At 37.1% G+C, this 14,258-nt stretch overlaps 1 protein-coding gene across 17 annotated transcripts in view; it reads right to left on the reverse strand.

The window, feature by feature from the left end:
• Positions 1–14,258, reverse strand: part of TRDN (triadin) — a 243,505-nt gene that overhangs the window by 49,951 nt on the left and 179,296 nt on the right. For all 17 annotated transcript variants that reach the window (XM_084515251.1, XM_084515252.1, XM_084515250.1 and 14 more), the window contains one exon: positions 3,965–3,994. In XM_084515251.1, coding sequence (XP_084371377.1) covers positions 3,965–3,994 — 30 coding nt within the window. The remainder of the gene's footprint in view (positions 1–3,964; positions 3,995–14,258) is intronic.

Genomic DNA, 14,258 nt, shown 5'->3' on the forward strand with positions numbered 1-14,258 from the left:
TGTTTGGTATTAGCTGTACTTAGACTATATGTATTTTTTTACGTCAAGATTTGTTTACTGGGAAAAAGTCAAAATGTGATCATGCATACTTTCTTGTCAATTTTCTATTGAAGAATATTGTCAACTAAATATAGGTTTGGCTTTCTAAAAGCTGTTAAATGAATTTAAGAGCAAGCTGCCAGAGCAATAATGCTGAAAATCAGAACTGGAGTCATGCTATCATCTACTGGCAAATAGCTTCTGCATCTCACTAACTTAGAAGTGGTCATAACATCTAACTAAACAGTCCGTAGGAAATAAGACTCCCAGCAGACAACTAGCCTAACCACCTCAGAAGCAAGATGGAACTTATTCATTAGCTGTAGGGATCCTATGAAAATGGACATCCTGGCAGCTCATGTTCCTGATTCATGTTATACAGTGATATGGCATTTATGCATGTGTATGTTTAATCCACTGGAATTATGTGATGGTTAAATCCTGTTTGGCTTCTCCAGACATTTTTCACTAGAATCACAGAAGTAATGAATCTTCAGGCAAGCTTTCCTAACTTTCCAGACTGACCCAGAGAGAGAATTTACTACACTTATTCCTTGCTTGACATACCCATCTCAGTCCATGAACTCTTCAGTCAGAAATCAATAAAGTGTGGGAACTATGAACTGAAATGAGAAAGTCCATTTCAAGAAGAACTAGGAAACCTTAAAATTGATTTTAAACTGGCTCCATTTTTCACAAAGCACTTTTGGAACACTCTATAATTAGGAAACATTTTTTGAAATATAAAAGTTCTGTTTTGGTTTACTATTTTTTTTTTTTTTTCCATAAAAAGGGCACTTAAAACTGAAAACTGATGAAATATTTTGGTTTGAAAGTTCTGTTTATCATTTTCTTGAGGTGTTCTGGAGCTGATGGGCTTTAGCCCCATCATTTATAGCATCTCACCGCTATCTGGTATCTGGTTCTATTCTAATTCACTTGAATCCTGGCTTGTAGTGTTTTTAAGAAAAGTTAACCTTTTTTTTCTTTTTCTTTTTCTTTTTTCTTTTTCTTTTTTTTTTTTTTTTTTTTTTTTTCTTCTTGTGTGTGTGTGCATGTGTGTACTATCAGCAAAATTTGCTCTTGGGGATATTTGGAAATGCCTTCCTCACGCAAAGGGTTGCTGCCTCTTGCCCTTTAGAAACTGATAACTCTTTACACATTTCTGTGACAGCTCCTGTATCCCACATGTGTTTAAATAAGGCATAACATGATTCTGGGAACTGAAGCTGACTGTTTTCTAGAACTTCGGTTTTAAAGTCTTAAAAACCTAACTTTTCAAACAGAAGTGATTAATACATAATTTTCATGCATAAATTTTCATGCATAAATTGTGCCTCTCTGTTCCCTGTTAGAATCACTCACATTTGGAGCAATCAATTAAATATGTAAGCTTTCTCCATCTTAATTCTTTTCTGTTGTTATCAAACCCCTTTATGTCTGATTTATGCTATATGCAGAATGTACGGTTGATAGAAAGTGTCACTCTGTGTTCATCTCTTCTCTTTTTATGATGGCTTGTCACTCTGTATTGCTCATTATCTTTGCTTTGCTAGATAAGGGGTGTGGATTTGAATAAGATGGAATAATTGGAGAAAGTTTCATAGACAATACAATGTCTATGTGCTGCATGATTTACATGAAATGAAAAAGTGGTATTTGAACTGTGCATACTACTAGAACAATGTATTTTGGATAATGAGCCAGTCAATTTAGAGCACTGCCTGGCTACTTCTATTATATTTTGCAGCTGGACAAAAAATACTGTATCCTTAAGCAAAACCAGCAAACTTTGCCTCTTTTTATTGCAAGTCAGAGGAATACACATGGAACCTGGAGCAATTTTTGATAACAGCATAAGCAGAAATAAATAAAAACTGACAATATTGGGAGTTATGCAATATTTTCTGTGTGGGAGCCACAGAGGGTGTGAAGCTACTTGTAAAAGTCAAAGCACAATATGTTTACTTTTGGGAAGAGGCCTGGTTACTTCTCTCCCTTTGTCCAGTTTAGAACCTATCTATTAAAAACGGGAGCCTCAATGAATGGACAGTTTTCCTTAGTTACTAGAAAATATCGGACTGGCATGTTTTTCACTACAATCACAATCTTCCTCGTTGACAATGTTGGTCTTAGAAAACCAATGGGAGGTTTAATTAAAATAAAATAAATAAATAAATAAATTATTAAATTATGGTATGATTAGAAGAATGACCAAAGCTGACTTTTTATTCCCTTCATATCTCTATGTTTCTGTGAAGCAGGTCAGTGGTAACTAGCAGTGCTTGAAAGTATCCTGCTGTATCCTTGCTGGCAAAATCCTCTCAGAAGTATTTTTTTATTTTTTTTTTTTGTAGTGGAAAATGTATGAAAGGAAAAATCCATCCAAATTCAAAGAATGTTCATTAGAAATGTAATTTTAAATAATTTTTTTGTGGGGTAAGTTTATGGTTAAGGTGAAAAAAAAGTCTTAACCAAGAGAAAGTAGTAGGTATTTCAAAGTCTCTTTATGTTCTTTTCAGTCAGTGGTCAAGTCTAAGTGTGATAAGTGATAAGACTCACAGACTTAGCACCCTTCCACAGTTAGTAGTTTCCTCACTACTGTCTTTTCATTAAGGACATAACAGTCCATGTGCTAAGTTCAAGACTGTGAACACAGAAAGCATTTTGATGTCTGAAAACCAATGACTGTTAAGTGTAGCTGCCAATTTTCTGATTCTTCTTGCTTCGTGGGCCGCCTTTCATGCCTCAGTTGCTACAAATTAATCTTTGGACAAGATACACTGCTGTTAAGCACAGTTGTTTTTGATAACCAAAATGAGTTTTATTACTCTGTTAAAAACATGAGGTGAAATTTTGGCTCCAATGGAGTGGATGGGAATTTTGCCACTAACATCAACACAGCCAAGATTTCACTCATGAGCTGTTAAAACAGTTGAGACTACAATTTTTTTCTAGTTCAGTTAATGACTCTGTATAGGGATAAAAGAAAAAAAAAAAAAAAGGATTTAAGATGTCTTTGTGAATAGATAGCTAATTAGCTGATCATGGACCCATTGTTGAACTCTGTGAATTGCAGGATTTTCAAGCCCTTTTGAAATGACAAAAGAACACAAAGTAAAACTAAAAATAATAATAATAAAAAAAAATATCAGTAAACTTCAGAAATACTCAATGCTAAATTCCAAATAATTATCTGAAATCTGTGGAGAAGTTCTGGGATTGTTGCCAATTTAATGTGCAACATGAGGCTCATTAAAAAAATAATAAATAAAGTCAAATATATTAAAGAAAATATCACCTTAATGCTAGTATTTCATTATTTTTTTCAATTGAAATTAAATAAATTGTAAAAATGTTTCAACTTAGGCAATCTTATTTTGAATGGCAATGATATAAAAATTGATATTTAGGGTCTGATAAATACAGTATATTTATCTTTACACATTTTAATTACTGTTCTAGGTTCTGTTTCAGGAATAAGTTTTCTAAAACACTGCTAAAATACCAAAGAGTGACTTCAGCAAAGCTTACATTCATGTTGCATGCATATCTGAAAGGAGGAAATTAAATGCAGTAAAAAAAGCACATTCTGCAAAGAGCAAGCTGTCAGGTCAGCATGCACAGTGCACTGGAAGTTTTGTTCTCTTTGAAAAATCTTAACATCATAATAAAAGCCTTTCATTTTCTTCCCAATCAGAACGATGAAGTGTCTGATACTGGGTTGTGCTGGCCTGTGGTAAAAAGGAGCTAACAATACTGGAAATGACAACTGTGTTATCACAGTTGGAGTAGATAAAGCTGGCTGATGGTAGCACATGAGGTGGTGTATGTCATCGCAATTGTATCACTGAATGAAAGAAACATTTCTCACAGCAGTCACAGCCTGAAAGACACTTCAGTCAAGGGAAAATAACTGATTTACCTTTCTTCTCCCCTTCCTTTTTCACCGCAGCTGAAATGGAAACAAAAATACTATATTTTCACAACTGAAGTTAATAACATGTAGTATTGGTAAAAATAAATTGAACACCTATGTATGAGACTTGCTTGTAGGTATCTTAAAACCTACATATATTATGAAATACAGGAATAGATTTCTTTGGCAGATGAAGAAACTGATGATTAGAAATTTGAAGTGCTTCCTCACAGACACACAGCACTATCATTAATGAGAGCAAAATCTAGCTTTCCAAATTCTCACACTTAAGTCACAAAGTCATTGTTCCTCCCAGACACTCATAATGGGACATAAAAGGTACAGCATAAATAAACAAGAAGAAGCATAGTACGGGCTGGGAAGGCATGAATTGGTAAGGGGAGACTAGGAGAAGGTTATGAAGCATCTGTTTTAAAGAATATTATCATTACTTTAAATTAAAGCTTGTTGTTGCAAATAAATACATAAAATAAGTAAAACAAACAAAATAAAAACAAAACAACAACAACAAACCCCTGAAGTCATATTTGTTTTTCTAAGCTTCTGCCTAAGATGAGGAATTACAAGATCTGGGAAGAAAGATCGGACACTGACTGGAAACAAACTGCTGCATACCTCCCAGGATAAGCAACTGGAAATCAGTCACCCAGAACAAGCCGTGCTGTGTGAGCACTATTCAATTTCTAGGCACAAAATGAAAGTCCCCCAAAATCTCAACATGAGATTCCAATTGCGCATCACATGTGTCTGCAGGGGATACTGTAAAAATGTATCATTTTATTAACAGGACTGAGATGCCTGAAATGGGAGAGAGTTACTTGTGTCTGCAGATGATTGCTGCAATCCTGTTGGAACCAAGCCAATCTCATGTCTAAGTCTTCTTGAAATAGATGTATTACCCATTCTCCAGTCTACAATTATAGGACTGAACCTTCTAAAAATGTATCTACAGATGTCAATTTATTTTGAAACTTATGTGCTAGCAGTAATGGTAGTAAGCCTCTGCCTTAGGCTAGCATTTGATGACTAAAGAAGACAGAGGAATTCAAATGTAGAGCTCTTAACCCCTTGAAAAGAGTACCCAGCACTTGTCTGTCAATATGAATGGACCTGCTGTGGCACTCAAGCTGGAAAGCAACTGAGCAGAAGCAGAACTCTGCCTTTCCTTTGGAGAGCATGTCTAGGAAATCAGAGGTCTTGAGGTCAAAGTAGGGAGTAGGTACATTCTTAGGGGTTGGGATTTTGTGTTTGTGTACACAAAAGAAAAGAAAAGGCTAAATCTGAAATGACTGAAACACTAATTTTACCTGAGGCAAAAATAAGTTAGATTTAAAAGATTTTTTCTAGGTCTCTCCCTCTTAGTCTTCTTTGAGGATAAAATTAATTTTTGCTATCTCAAGAATGTTTCCAGCAGTGGCACAAAAAAAGGTTTCATGTCTAAAATTAGTAAAAACAGGCACAAGGTTTCCAGGATTTTGTCTTTGTAATCACATGCATATCAAAGCTGCGATCAGAGGATTTAGTATTTTCTCCCCAGAAGCTGCTATAGAAACCTCAGTGACGTTCAGAAGGCATACTTAAGGCCACTTGAAGCATGTTGGAGGGAAACATGCAGAAACCCCCAATGTCATGAGTCTGGGTAGATTTTACAAATCAATGTGCAGTGCAATTCTGGTCTTCTCATGACTTCAATCCTGCTAATTTACGTGATGTGGCTCACCACGCTTCTGGTTCTGAGGTGAGCACAGGGTGAGCAAAGTCCATCTGTGCCTGCCACTGTACTTTTGACTAGCTAATTTCTCTTCTACACAGAATGAACAATTATTATGTCATTGCATCCTGTTGTGACATCTGCTTGAATTTTTACCTTGTCCATGACTTTTCTGATGTCAGGTACTGTAAATACTCAACAAATCTTAAGAGATGAAAGAGACCTCATTCTAACTAGCATTACTAGCATTGCTCTTATCAAATCCTGTCATTCAAACTTAAAATGACAAGGAATAAATATAAAAGAGCACAGACACCACAATTTACATTTGCTCTTTTGGAAGCTGAGCAATGTGTTTGCATCTGAAATGCAGGGGAAAAAAAATAGCCAAGGAATTTGTTTTACAGCTGACAAAAAGACCAATTACCTTTTGAGAATGAATGTGAGTAATATATTATAGCTGGGCAGGGAAGGACATGAAATAAAGTAGAATGATGAACTAGAGAATGTGATGCTCAGATATCAGAGATTCTCTTGACTGTATTCTTATTCTTTTTTTTGTTTTAATTGTTTGGAGAAAGAACAAATTCTTAAGCTATTTATTTATTTATATTGCTGTACTGATAAGACTTATAACTTAGTCCTTGAATTTGGAATTTATGTTAAATCCTGTTAAAATAGGATAATAGCAACCTTAATTCACAGTGAATCCAGTTAGTTGCTTTCTCAAACCTATTCAATTTGAATCACACATTTCCAGTTAATATAGATATCATACAGAAAAATATTTTTATAAGGGGTAAACATCTCATTTTCAGGGATCATGAGTTCATAATAACAGATACCTCAGAAATGAAAATCATTTCATATTCAGGATGGATGTATTGCATTTAACTTGCATGAGAAATGTGAATCCGAATCACCAGCAATCTAATCTCACAGACACTGATGATTCAGAGGGGCTTTTTTTCTGAGCTGTTCAGCAAAGAGAAACACTTTTTGAATCTTGAAAACACGATTTCCTACTAAACAGTAGTCTGGTCCTTGTACCTTGATAACCCAGCAGTAGACAGGAACAGATATTTAGCCTGAATACTGTCAAATAAGTGATTTCTTCCATAAATTCTCCTGTAAGTTTCTATTGAAAGAAATTGGTTTCCATCCTGAGGCATTAAATTTAACTTCCTTTCTAAATTTACAATAATTAATTATGAAAAACTAAGCTATGAAAACTACATTTCCATATAAATATCTAGTTACTCTGAGGTGTTTTTGAAGAGCCCTTGACTTAGATTTGTGATTTACAGTCTTCTTATCATGATCATACTAATTAATCTTGAAGGTACTCTGAATCTTCCCTATTTGTCTTTCTATGAGACTTTTGTTACTTTTTCTTAGCTCACTCGAGTGTCACATTATCATGTCAGAGTTGTGCATATGACACTCCAGACAAGATGCATCTTTTACGCTTTATAACTAAATTTCCTAATTCCTCTGCATATGGAGGAATGTTCTTCATTGATTTGTCTGTGGTAAAACTTAGGGTCTTTTCCAGAATTAAAAGTGTGCTGGTTTTGGCTAGGATAAAGTTAATTTTCCTCAGAGTAACTGGTATGGTGCTGTGTTTTGGATGAGAATAATGTTGATAAAACACTGATTTAATTGTTGCAGAGCATTGCTTACACTAAATTAAGGACTTTTCAGTTTATCATACTAACCACCCTGCCAGTGAGGAGGCTGGGGATGCACAAGAAGCTGAGAGGGGACAGAACCAGCACAGATGACCCGAACTGGCCAAAGGGATGTCCCACACCATATGGCATCATGCTGAACATTTAATACAGGGTGGCTGGCTGGCTGGGATGGGGGGCAGGGACCACTGATCAGGGATGGGTTGGGCACCAGTCAGCAGTCAGTGAGCAACTGCATTGTGCATCACTTGTTTTGTACACATTATTTTTTTTTTTTTTTTTTTTTCTCAATCCACAAGTGTTTACTTTTTTTTTTCCTCCATGATTCTCTTCCCCCATCCCACTGGAGGTGAGGAGCGGTGTGTGAACAAATGGCTGTATGGTTCTGAGCTGCCAGCTGGGTTAAACAGAATCACAGAATTTCTAGGTTGGAAGAGACCTCAAGATCATCGAGTCCAACCTCTGACCTAACGTTAACAGTCCCCACTAAACCATATCCCTAAGCTCTACATCTAAATGTCTTTTAAAGACTTCCAGGGATGGTGACTCCACCACTTTCCTGGGCAGCCTGTTCCAATGTCTAACAATCCTTTCGGTAAAGAAGTTCTTCCTAACATCCAGCCTAAAACTCCCCTGGTGCAACTTAAGCCCATTCCCCCTCGTCCTGTCACCAGGCACGTGGGAGAACAGACCAACCCCCACCTCACTACAGCCTCCCTTGAGGTACCTGTAGGGAGTGACAAGGTTGCCCCTGAGCCTCCTTTTCTCCAGGCTGAACAAGCCCAGCTCCCTCAGCCGCTACTCGTAGGACTTGTTCTCCAGGCCCCTCACCAGCTTAGTCGCCCTTCTCTGGACCTGCTCAAGCACCTCGATGTCCTTCTTGTAGCGAGGGGCCCAGAACTGAACACAGTACTCGAGGTGCAGCCTCACCAGAGCCGAGTACAGGGGGACGATCACCTCCCTAGCCCTGCTGGTCACACTGTTTCTTATACAAGCCAGGATGCTGTTGGCTGTCTTGGCCACCTGAGCACACTCCTGGCTCATATTCAGCCGACTATCAACCATCACTCCCAGGTCCTTCTCTGCCTGGCAGCTCTCCAACCACTCATCTCCCAGCCTGTAGCTCTGCTTGGGGTTATTGCACCCCAGGTGCAGGACCCGGCACTTGGCCTTGTTGAACTTCATGCAGTTGACCTCAGCCCATCGGTGCAGCCTATCCAGATCGTCCTGCAGAGCCTTCCTACCCTCAAGCAGATTGACACACGCACATAGCTTGGTGTCATCTGCAAACTTACTGAGGGTGCACTCAATGCCCTCGTCCAGATCATTGATGAAGATATTAAAGGGGACCGGCCCCAGCACCGAGCCCTGGGGAACGCCTCTAGTGACTGGCCTCCAACTGGACTTGACTGCATTTACCACGACTCCTTGGGCCCGGCTATCCAGCCAGTTTCTAACCCAACGAAGCGTGCCACAATAAACCAAAATACATAGTTAATCTGGAGACATACTCTTCTTTATTGTTTTCCTTCTAGTTTATATTACATACTATTAGTGACACTATTTCCCCCCCCCCATCACCTGCTAAATTCATTGTATCACAGCCCCTTTTGATCATGAACTCTTTAGCTAATGCCATCTGAATTTCACTGCTTTATTATTTCTATCTTTTCCTGTTAAGTAATATAACGTGTCGAGGCATATGCAATTATTTTACAACTGGGCTGTAAGATGAAAATGAAACAATTGTTTTCTGTTTCTTAATCAGATACTGATTTTTTTTTTTCAGTAATGCCTTGGTTAGGCAGCAACTATTAAGTTTCTGAAATAATTCCTATACTGGAAAGCTTATTTAAACCACCCCATAAAGGCCATGTTTATTACTTTATTAGGGTGTTTGAAAGACTTATTGCTAAGACATCATTCACTTTGCAAAAACCATGCTGTAGAATCTGTGACATGATTTTCCTAATATTTATTTTTGTTCTAACTTTAATTATTATTTCACCATTTTCTAACAGATTTTTATATTTCTGAATAACCCTAGAGTACTTCAAAATATCTTATTTATCTTGATCCGCCTTGAGACAGTACTTGATTTATCTGAAACTGACAGAAGTTCTGACTAAATTCTTACTTTTTTTTTGGTTATAGACATGTGAGACAGCATAGACAGTAAGACAAGATAAAATGCAGATTCGTTCCCTGTGTCAGTTACTCTGCAATAACTGTTCATTGCATGCTGTTATGCTGAAGTGAAAACACCCTCATGTAGGCAGCTTCTGAATGAACTAGTGAATGCAGCTTGCATTAAGTAGTTGATATTGTCTTTGCCCATGTCACCATAAATTGTCCATCTGGTCATAGCTTGAGAAGAAAGTACTGTTTTAAAATATTTAAGAACCATATAAAGTGATCTTTCTCTCTCAGGTCTTCCTAACAGATATTCTTTCTCTCTGACTGTCTTTCTGAGTTCAGAATTGCTTTTATTCATGTCAAAAGAAATTTTATTCATGTTAAGAAACTGCAGTTAAAAGAACCAGTACAGTGAGTGACAAAAAGGACAATTTAGCCTTTAAATTGTCTGGAGCATCTGTGTTTAGAATGATAACACCTTTCCTACCCTTTTCCTCCTCTGGTCTAGGATTTTTATGAACAGGTTTGGTGAAATAACTTATTTAATTTATCTTCATACATTTTATTATTAGTGGGCAAGGAATATGTTGTGTTTGAAGTCTCCTGTGTAACCTGACTATCCCTTTTATCCTGATTTGCAAAGCCTTGCTGTGAGACCTAACAAGAAAAATTTCATTCATTAAATAACCTCCAAAATAAGTTAACAGTATTTTTTTCTTCATTATCTGCAATGCCTTAATGACAACACACAAGCACATTGTCTAGATTGAAAGCAATACAAGTACGCAAGTTCTGCTTCAGCATGGACCATTTTTCTCCCAAAATTGTTCTTATTCCAGGGAGCTGGCAAATCAATGTAAAATGAACAAATCTCATGGACATTTTTGGTTTTGGATCACTTGGATCTTGTTGCTTTGGGGCTCACAGTGGACAGCTGTAGCAGTCTACAGAGCATTTAGTGGTCTCATGAGCATTTGTGGCAGTGCTTGTGCCCCAGGCAGGGAGGGGCACAGGCAATAGCAGGGGGTAAGCCCCATCTCAGGACTCATTTTGAGCACAGAGAAACTGCATGGCAGTGATAAAAGTCTTGGTGGTGCAATTTTGTCATTGGGAAAAGCCTGGGCTACCCAGCTACCCATGAGAATTCTTCAGCTCTTCAGCTTTAGAGCTTATATGTTCTCTGGTTAACACTGGTTTCATCTTGGGGGGAAACATAGAGTTTGTTTAACATGTAGAAAATATTGCTCAAAAGGCAAAACCTCCCTGGTGAGTGATTCAAAGTATTTTTATGGACTATCAGCACTCTTCCTCCCTCCCGCCCCTGTAGAGTCACTGGGTAGAAGCAGTAAAATGATTACATTCCTAAGAGAGTCCCTTTGGTCTCTATGTGGAAACTGGTCCCACCTCTCACTGACAGCTAACAAAAGGAAAAATACCAACTACCAGCAGGAGCTTGTCTTCCTCCATGCCTGTCTGACACTTGATACCTTTTAGGATCAAGCACATTTCCAAAGACACGCACAAATCTCCCTTCAGAAGCATAGTAAAAGGGCAAGGAGTGGGGGAGAGCTACCCAGGGATCTTGTCTTCCTGCAGCATGAGAGGGTGCAAATCTCTTGCCTCTTTTCTCACCTTTCAGCGGGAGCACCCAGAGTAAAAAGCATTTTTGGAGAGGGGCAGTATTTCTCTGGATCAGTGCAGAAAAGAATACAATGCTTCTGGGCCCAGAGATGGGCAGAAGGATCCTGACTCTGTAACCTGTTGAGAAGTATGCAGTTCTGGGCAGACATAATCCTCATTTTTTTTATTTCAAATGTTATGTGTAATTAATAGTGTTACGCAACAAGAATTGTGTTTTCTTACATAATCATGTACTAATAAAAAGTTATACATATACACTGAGGACTTTTAAGAGTATTGTTATGGAGAACTGGATGTTCCAGTGTGTCATAGTCTCTATCTCCAGGAAATACCCCAAGTATCAGTAGGCAAATTTTCATTTATGAAGCTGTTTTGACTACTATACTATATATATATACACAAAAAGTATATTTCTGCACATTCTACTTCTTTTTCAGTTTGAATATTTGCCTATAAACAAACAAGCAAGAAGTATCAAACCACAGTGAGAAAGTTATATTAATAGTTTTTAATAAAACCTGACTCATTTTTAATTTATATGAACAGGATTTGGAATTAAAATTTTAGCTCCTTCTTTTTACAAAATGAAATATATTTATATAATGCCATTATATTGATGTTCTTTTTCTCTTTTATAATGTCTATTGAATTTTTTTTTTTTTTTTTTTTTTTCTCTAGAAAAGTGCTGACTTTTGAAAGAGATGCTCAGAGGTTGAAAGAGATTTTCAACCTCTGAGCATGTCTCAGCCTTGGTATTTATAAGTCTATTTTTATCTTAGTGCCTGATGTTTTCTTAAGAATTTCTAATCAACAATGCTCAACAATGAGGTTCTGTAATGGATGGACCACTTGAGCAGGCTGTTATTTCAATTTTTGTACGCCTTACATCTACCTTACATTTAGGTTTTCTATTATTCAGGATTTTCTACTCTAATTCTATCTTCAGTTTGTGTGAATTCAGGTTTCACATTTCAGTAATGTATTTATCTTAACAAAGAGGGTGATGCTGTGGCCACTGCTGCTAATGCAGTTTGCACTGGGTTTAACAGCTCGCTGTAAGTGGGAAGTCTTATGCAACCATTGTTGCTTCTCAAGGTGTGTTTTGGTTGGTGAGTTTAAACTGAGATGTACATTGAAGTGCTTCCTGTGTACTCTCAGATGTCTAAAAAACCTACTGGTTCTCATAGAGGTGATTTGTTTGAACTTCTTTACAGTGCAATGGACACATGTTTTCTGGAGCATTTTTCCGTGCAAAGGCTTTCCTCAAACTGTCTGTCTGATCTATGTGACATGTCACTTATCATTGTTAAGAAAGAGAGGCTTAATGAGGCACAGCATCCCACATGGATGCTTAAAGCCACTTTGTGCTTTGGGGTTACACTCTTCTGACAAAATGTCAATATATTGTCATATATATTCAGCGTCACTGAGTTGGTTGTATTTGCTTCTGGAAGTGCTGCACTCGTGAACCTCAGAAGCTAAGAAATGGCTTGTGAAGACCTGTCACGTAACAGAAAAGACAGAAGTAGCTTTTAAGAACCTGGAGCCACTGAGCTGAACACTCTTCAAACTGAGTGTGTATAAGATTTGCTGTGTCATGAATTTTGGTGACTGGAAAATGACAGAATTCTATTATAGACAATAAGGTTGCTTCACTATACACATGTATACAACCTGAGTTCTTCCCACTCAGGTTACATTTTTCTGTGGAACTCTTGCTCTGAGCGATTGAAGGGTCTGCACTCCTGCTCAGATCAGCCACTTTACAGACCTGACATACAAGACTTAAAAAGAAGGCAGTTGTCCTGATGTTGTCCTGATGGCAACATCTAATTCAAATATGTTAAGTTCTTACTGAGCCAGTTACAGTCAAAGAGGAATTCAGACTGCTGTGAGATATCAGTTAATCTCAGTGAGCTGTGCAAGGCATCAAGCACACCCACATGCAAGGACTCATGCTAGCTGACAGAGAAAACTAAAGCCTGTAGCGCTCATCTCACTTGAGAAGCTGGCAAAGTCTGCGTAGAATCAACACTTTTAATCCACATTGAACTGAACTGGCTTTGCTCATATAAATATTCTGCTGTTATTAAATATATATATATATATAATAGGACTTCTATTTCAGACTTCATCTAAACCATTGTTCTTTATCAGAATAACACCGGGTGTCTCTAATGTGAGACTACTCTGCAGTGGAAATAAAATCAGCGTGTTCTGCATTAAACATTCATATCTTGGCTATTGTGCCTTGACATGTAGTAAACTATAAGACTCTAAGATGACACTACCATGTGAGGGTTTTTTTTTTCTTTATATGTCCTTTACAGTGTTTCAGTCTCTAATAAAAATAAAAATAAATAAATAAAAAATGTTAACCCACATGGAAAAATTCTGTTTGATGCAAGTTCACTGGAAATGTTACTCCTACGTACTACTACTTTGTACTGTTACTGTACAAAGAAAATTTACTATGTGTCCTATGAACTACTATGTGAAGAGGAATTATATTAAAAAAAAAAAAAAGGTAATGGAGTTAATCGATTATTGGTAATGAGTTTCATTGTCAAGGATACTGAACATAAACCACTTCAAATGCAGTCAGTGAAGTTCAATGATGTTTGAATAAACATTCTCTTTCTTGAAAAAACTCAGTTTTGGAACTTCAAAGGAGCTGTTACTCACCAGTTGTTTCAATGGCTGATCAAACTGAGTTAATTAGGTCCTTTCTGAATACTTTTTTTTTTTTTTTTTTTTGTACAGTTGGGTGGGTGTTTGGCACTTCACTGAAGCTAATTTGTTAGCAGCACAGCTGTAAAACTCTTACAGATATGCATTACTTCTTTATACTACTAGATCTTTTTTAATAAATAATATTTTACTTTTCTTATCACTTATCCAGTCTTTAAACTGGAAATACTTTTGGAGAGCTGAAGACAAAAATTAGATGAGAAACTCAATAAGAAGCTCAGTATTCAAACACTTTAGGGTGTAATCAAAGTTTGACTCTTTATTAACCTACCTATATTTCCCAGATATGTTTGCAAGAACACAGTAGGAAGCCTACAGGCCTTGCTTTCCTGAAGCTCAAAATATAAAA

The sequence above is a fragment of the Aythya ferina genome (genome assembly GCF_964211825.1).
Source record: "Aythya ferina genome assembly, chromosome: 3".
NCBI classification, from domain to species: Eukaryota; Metazoa; Chordata; class Aves; order Anseriformes; family Anatidae; genus Aythya; species Aythya ferina.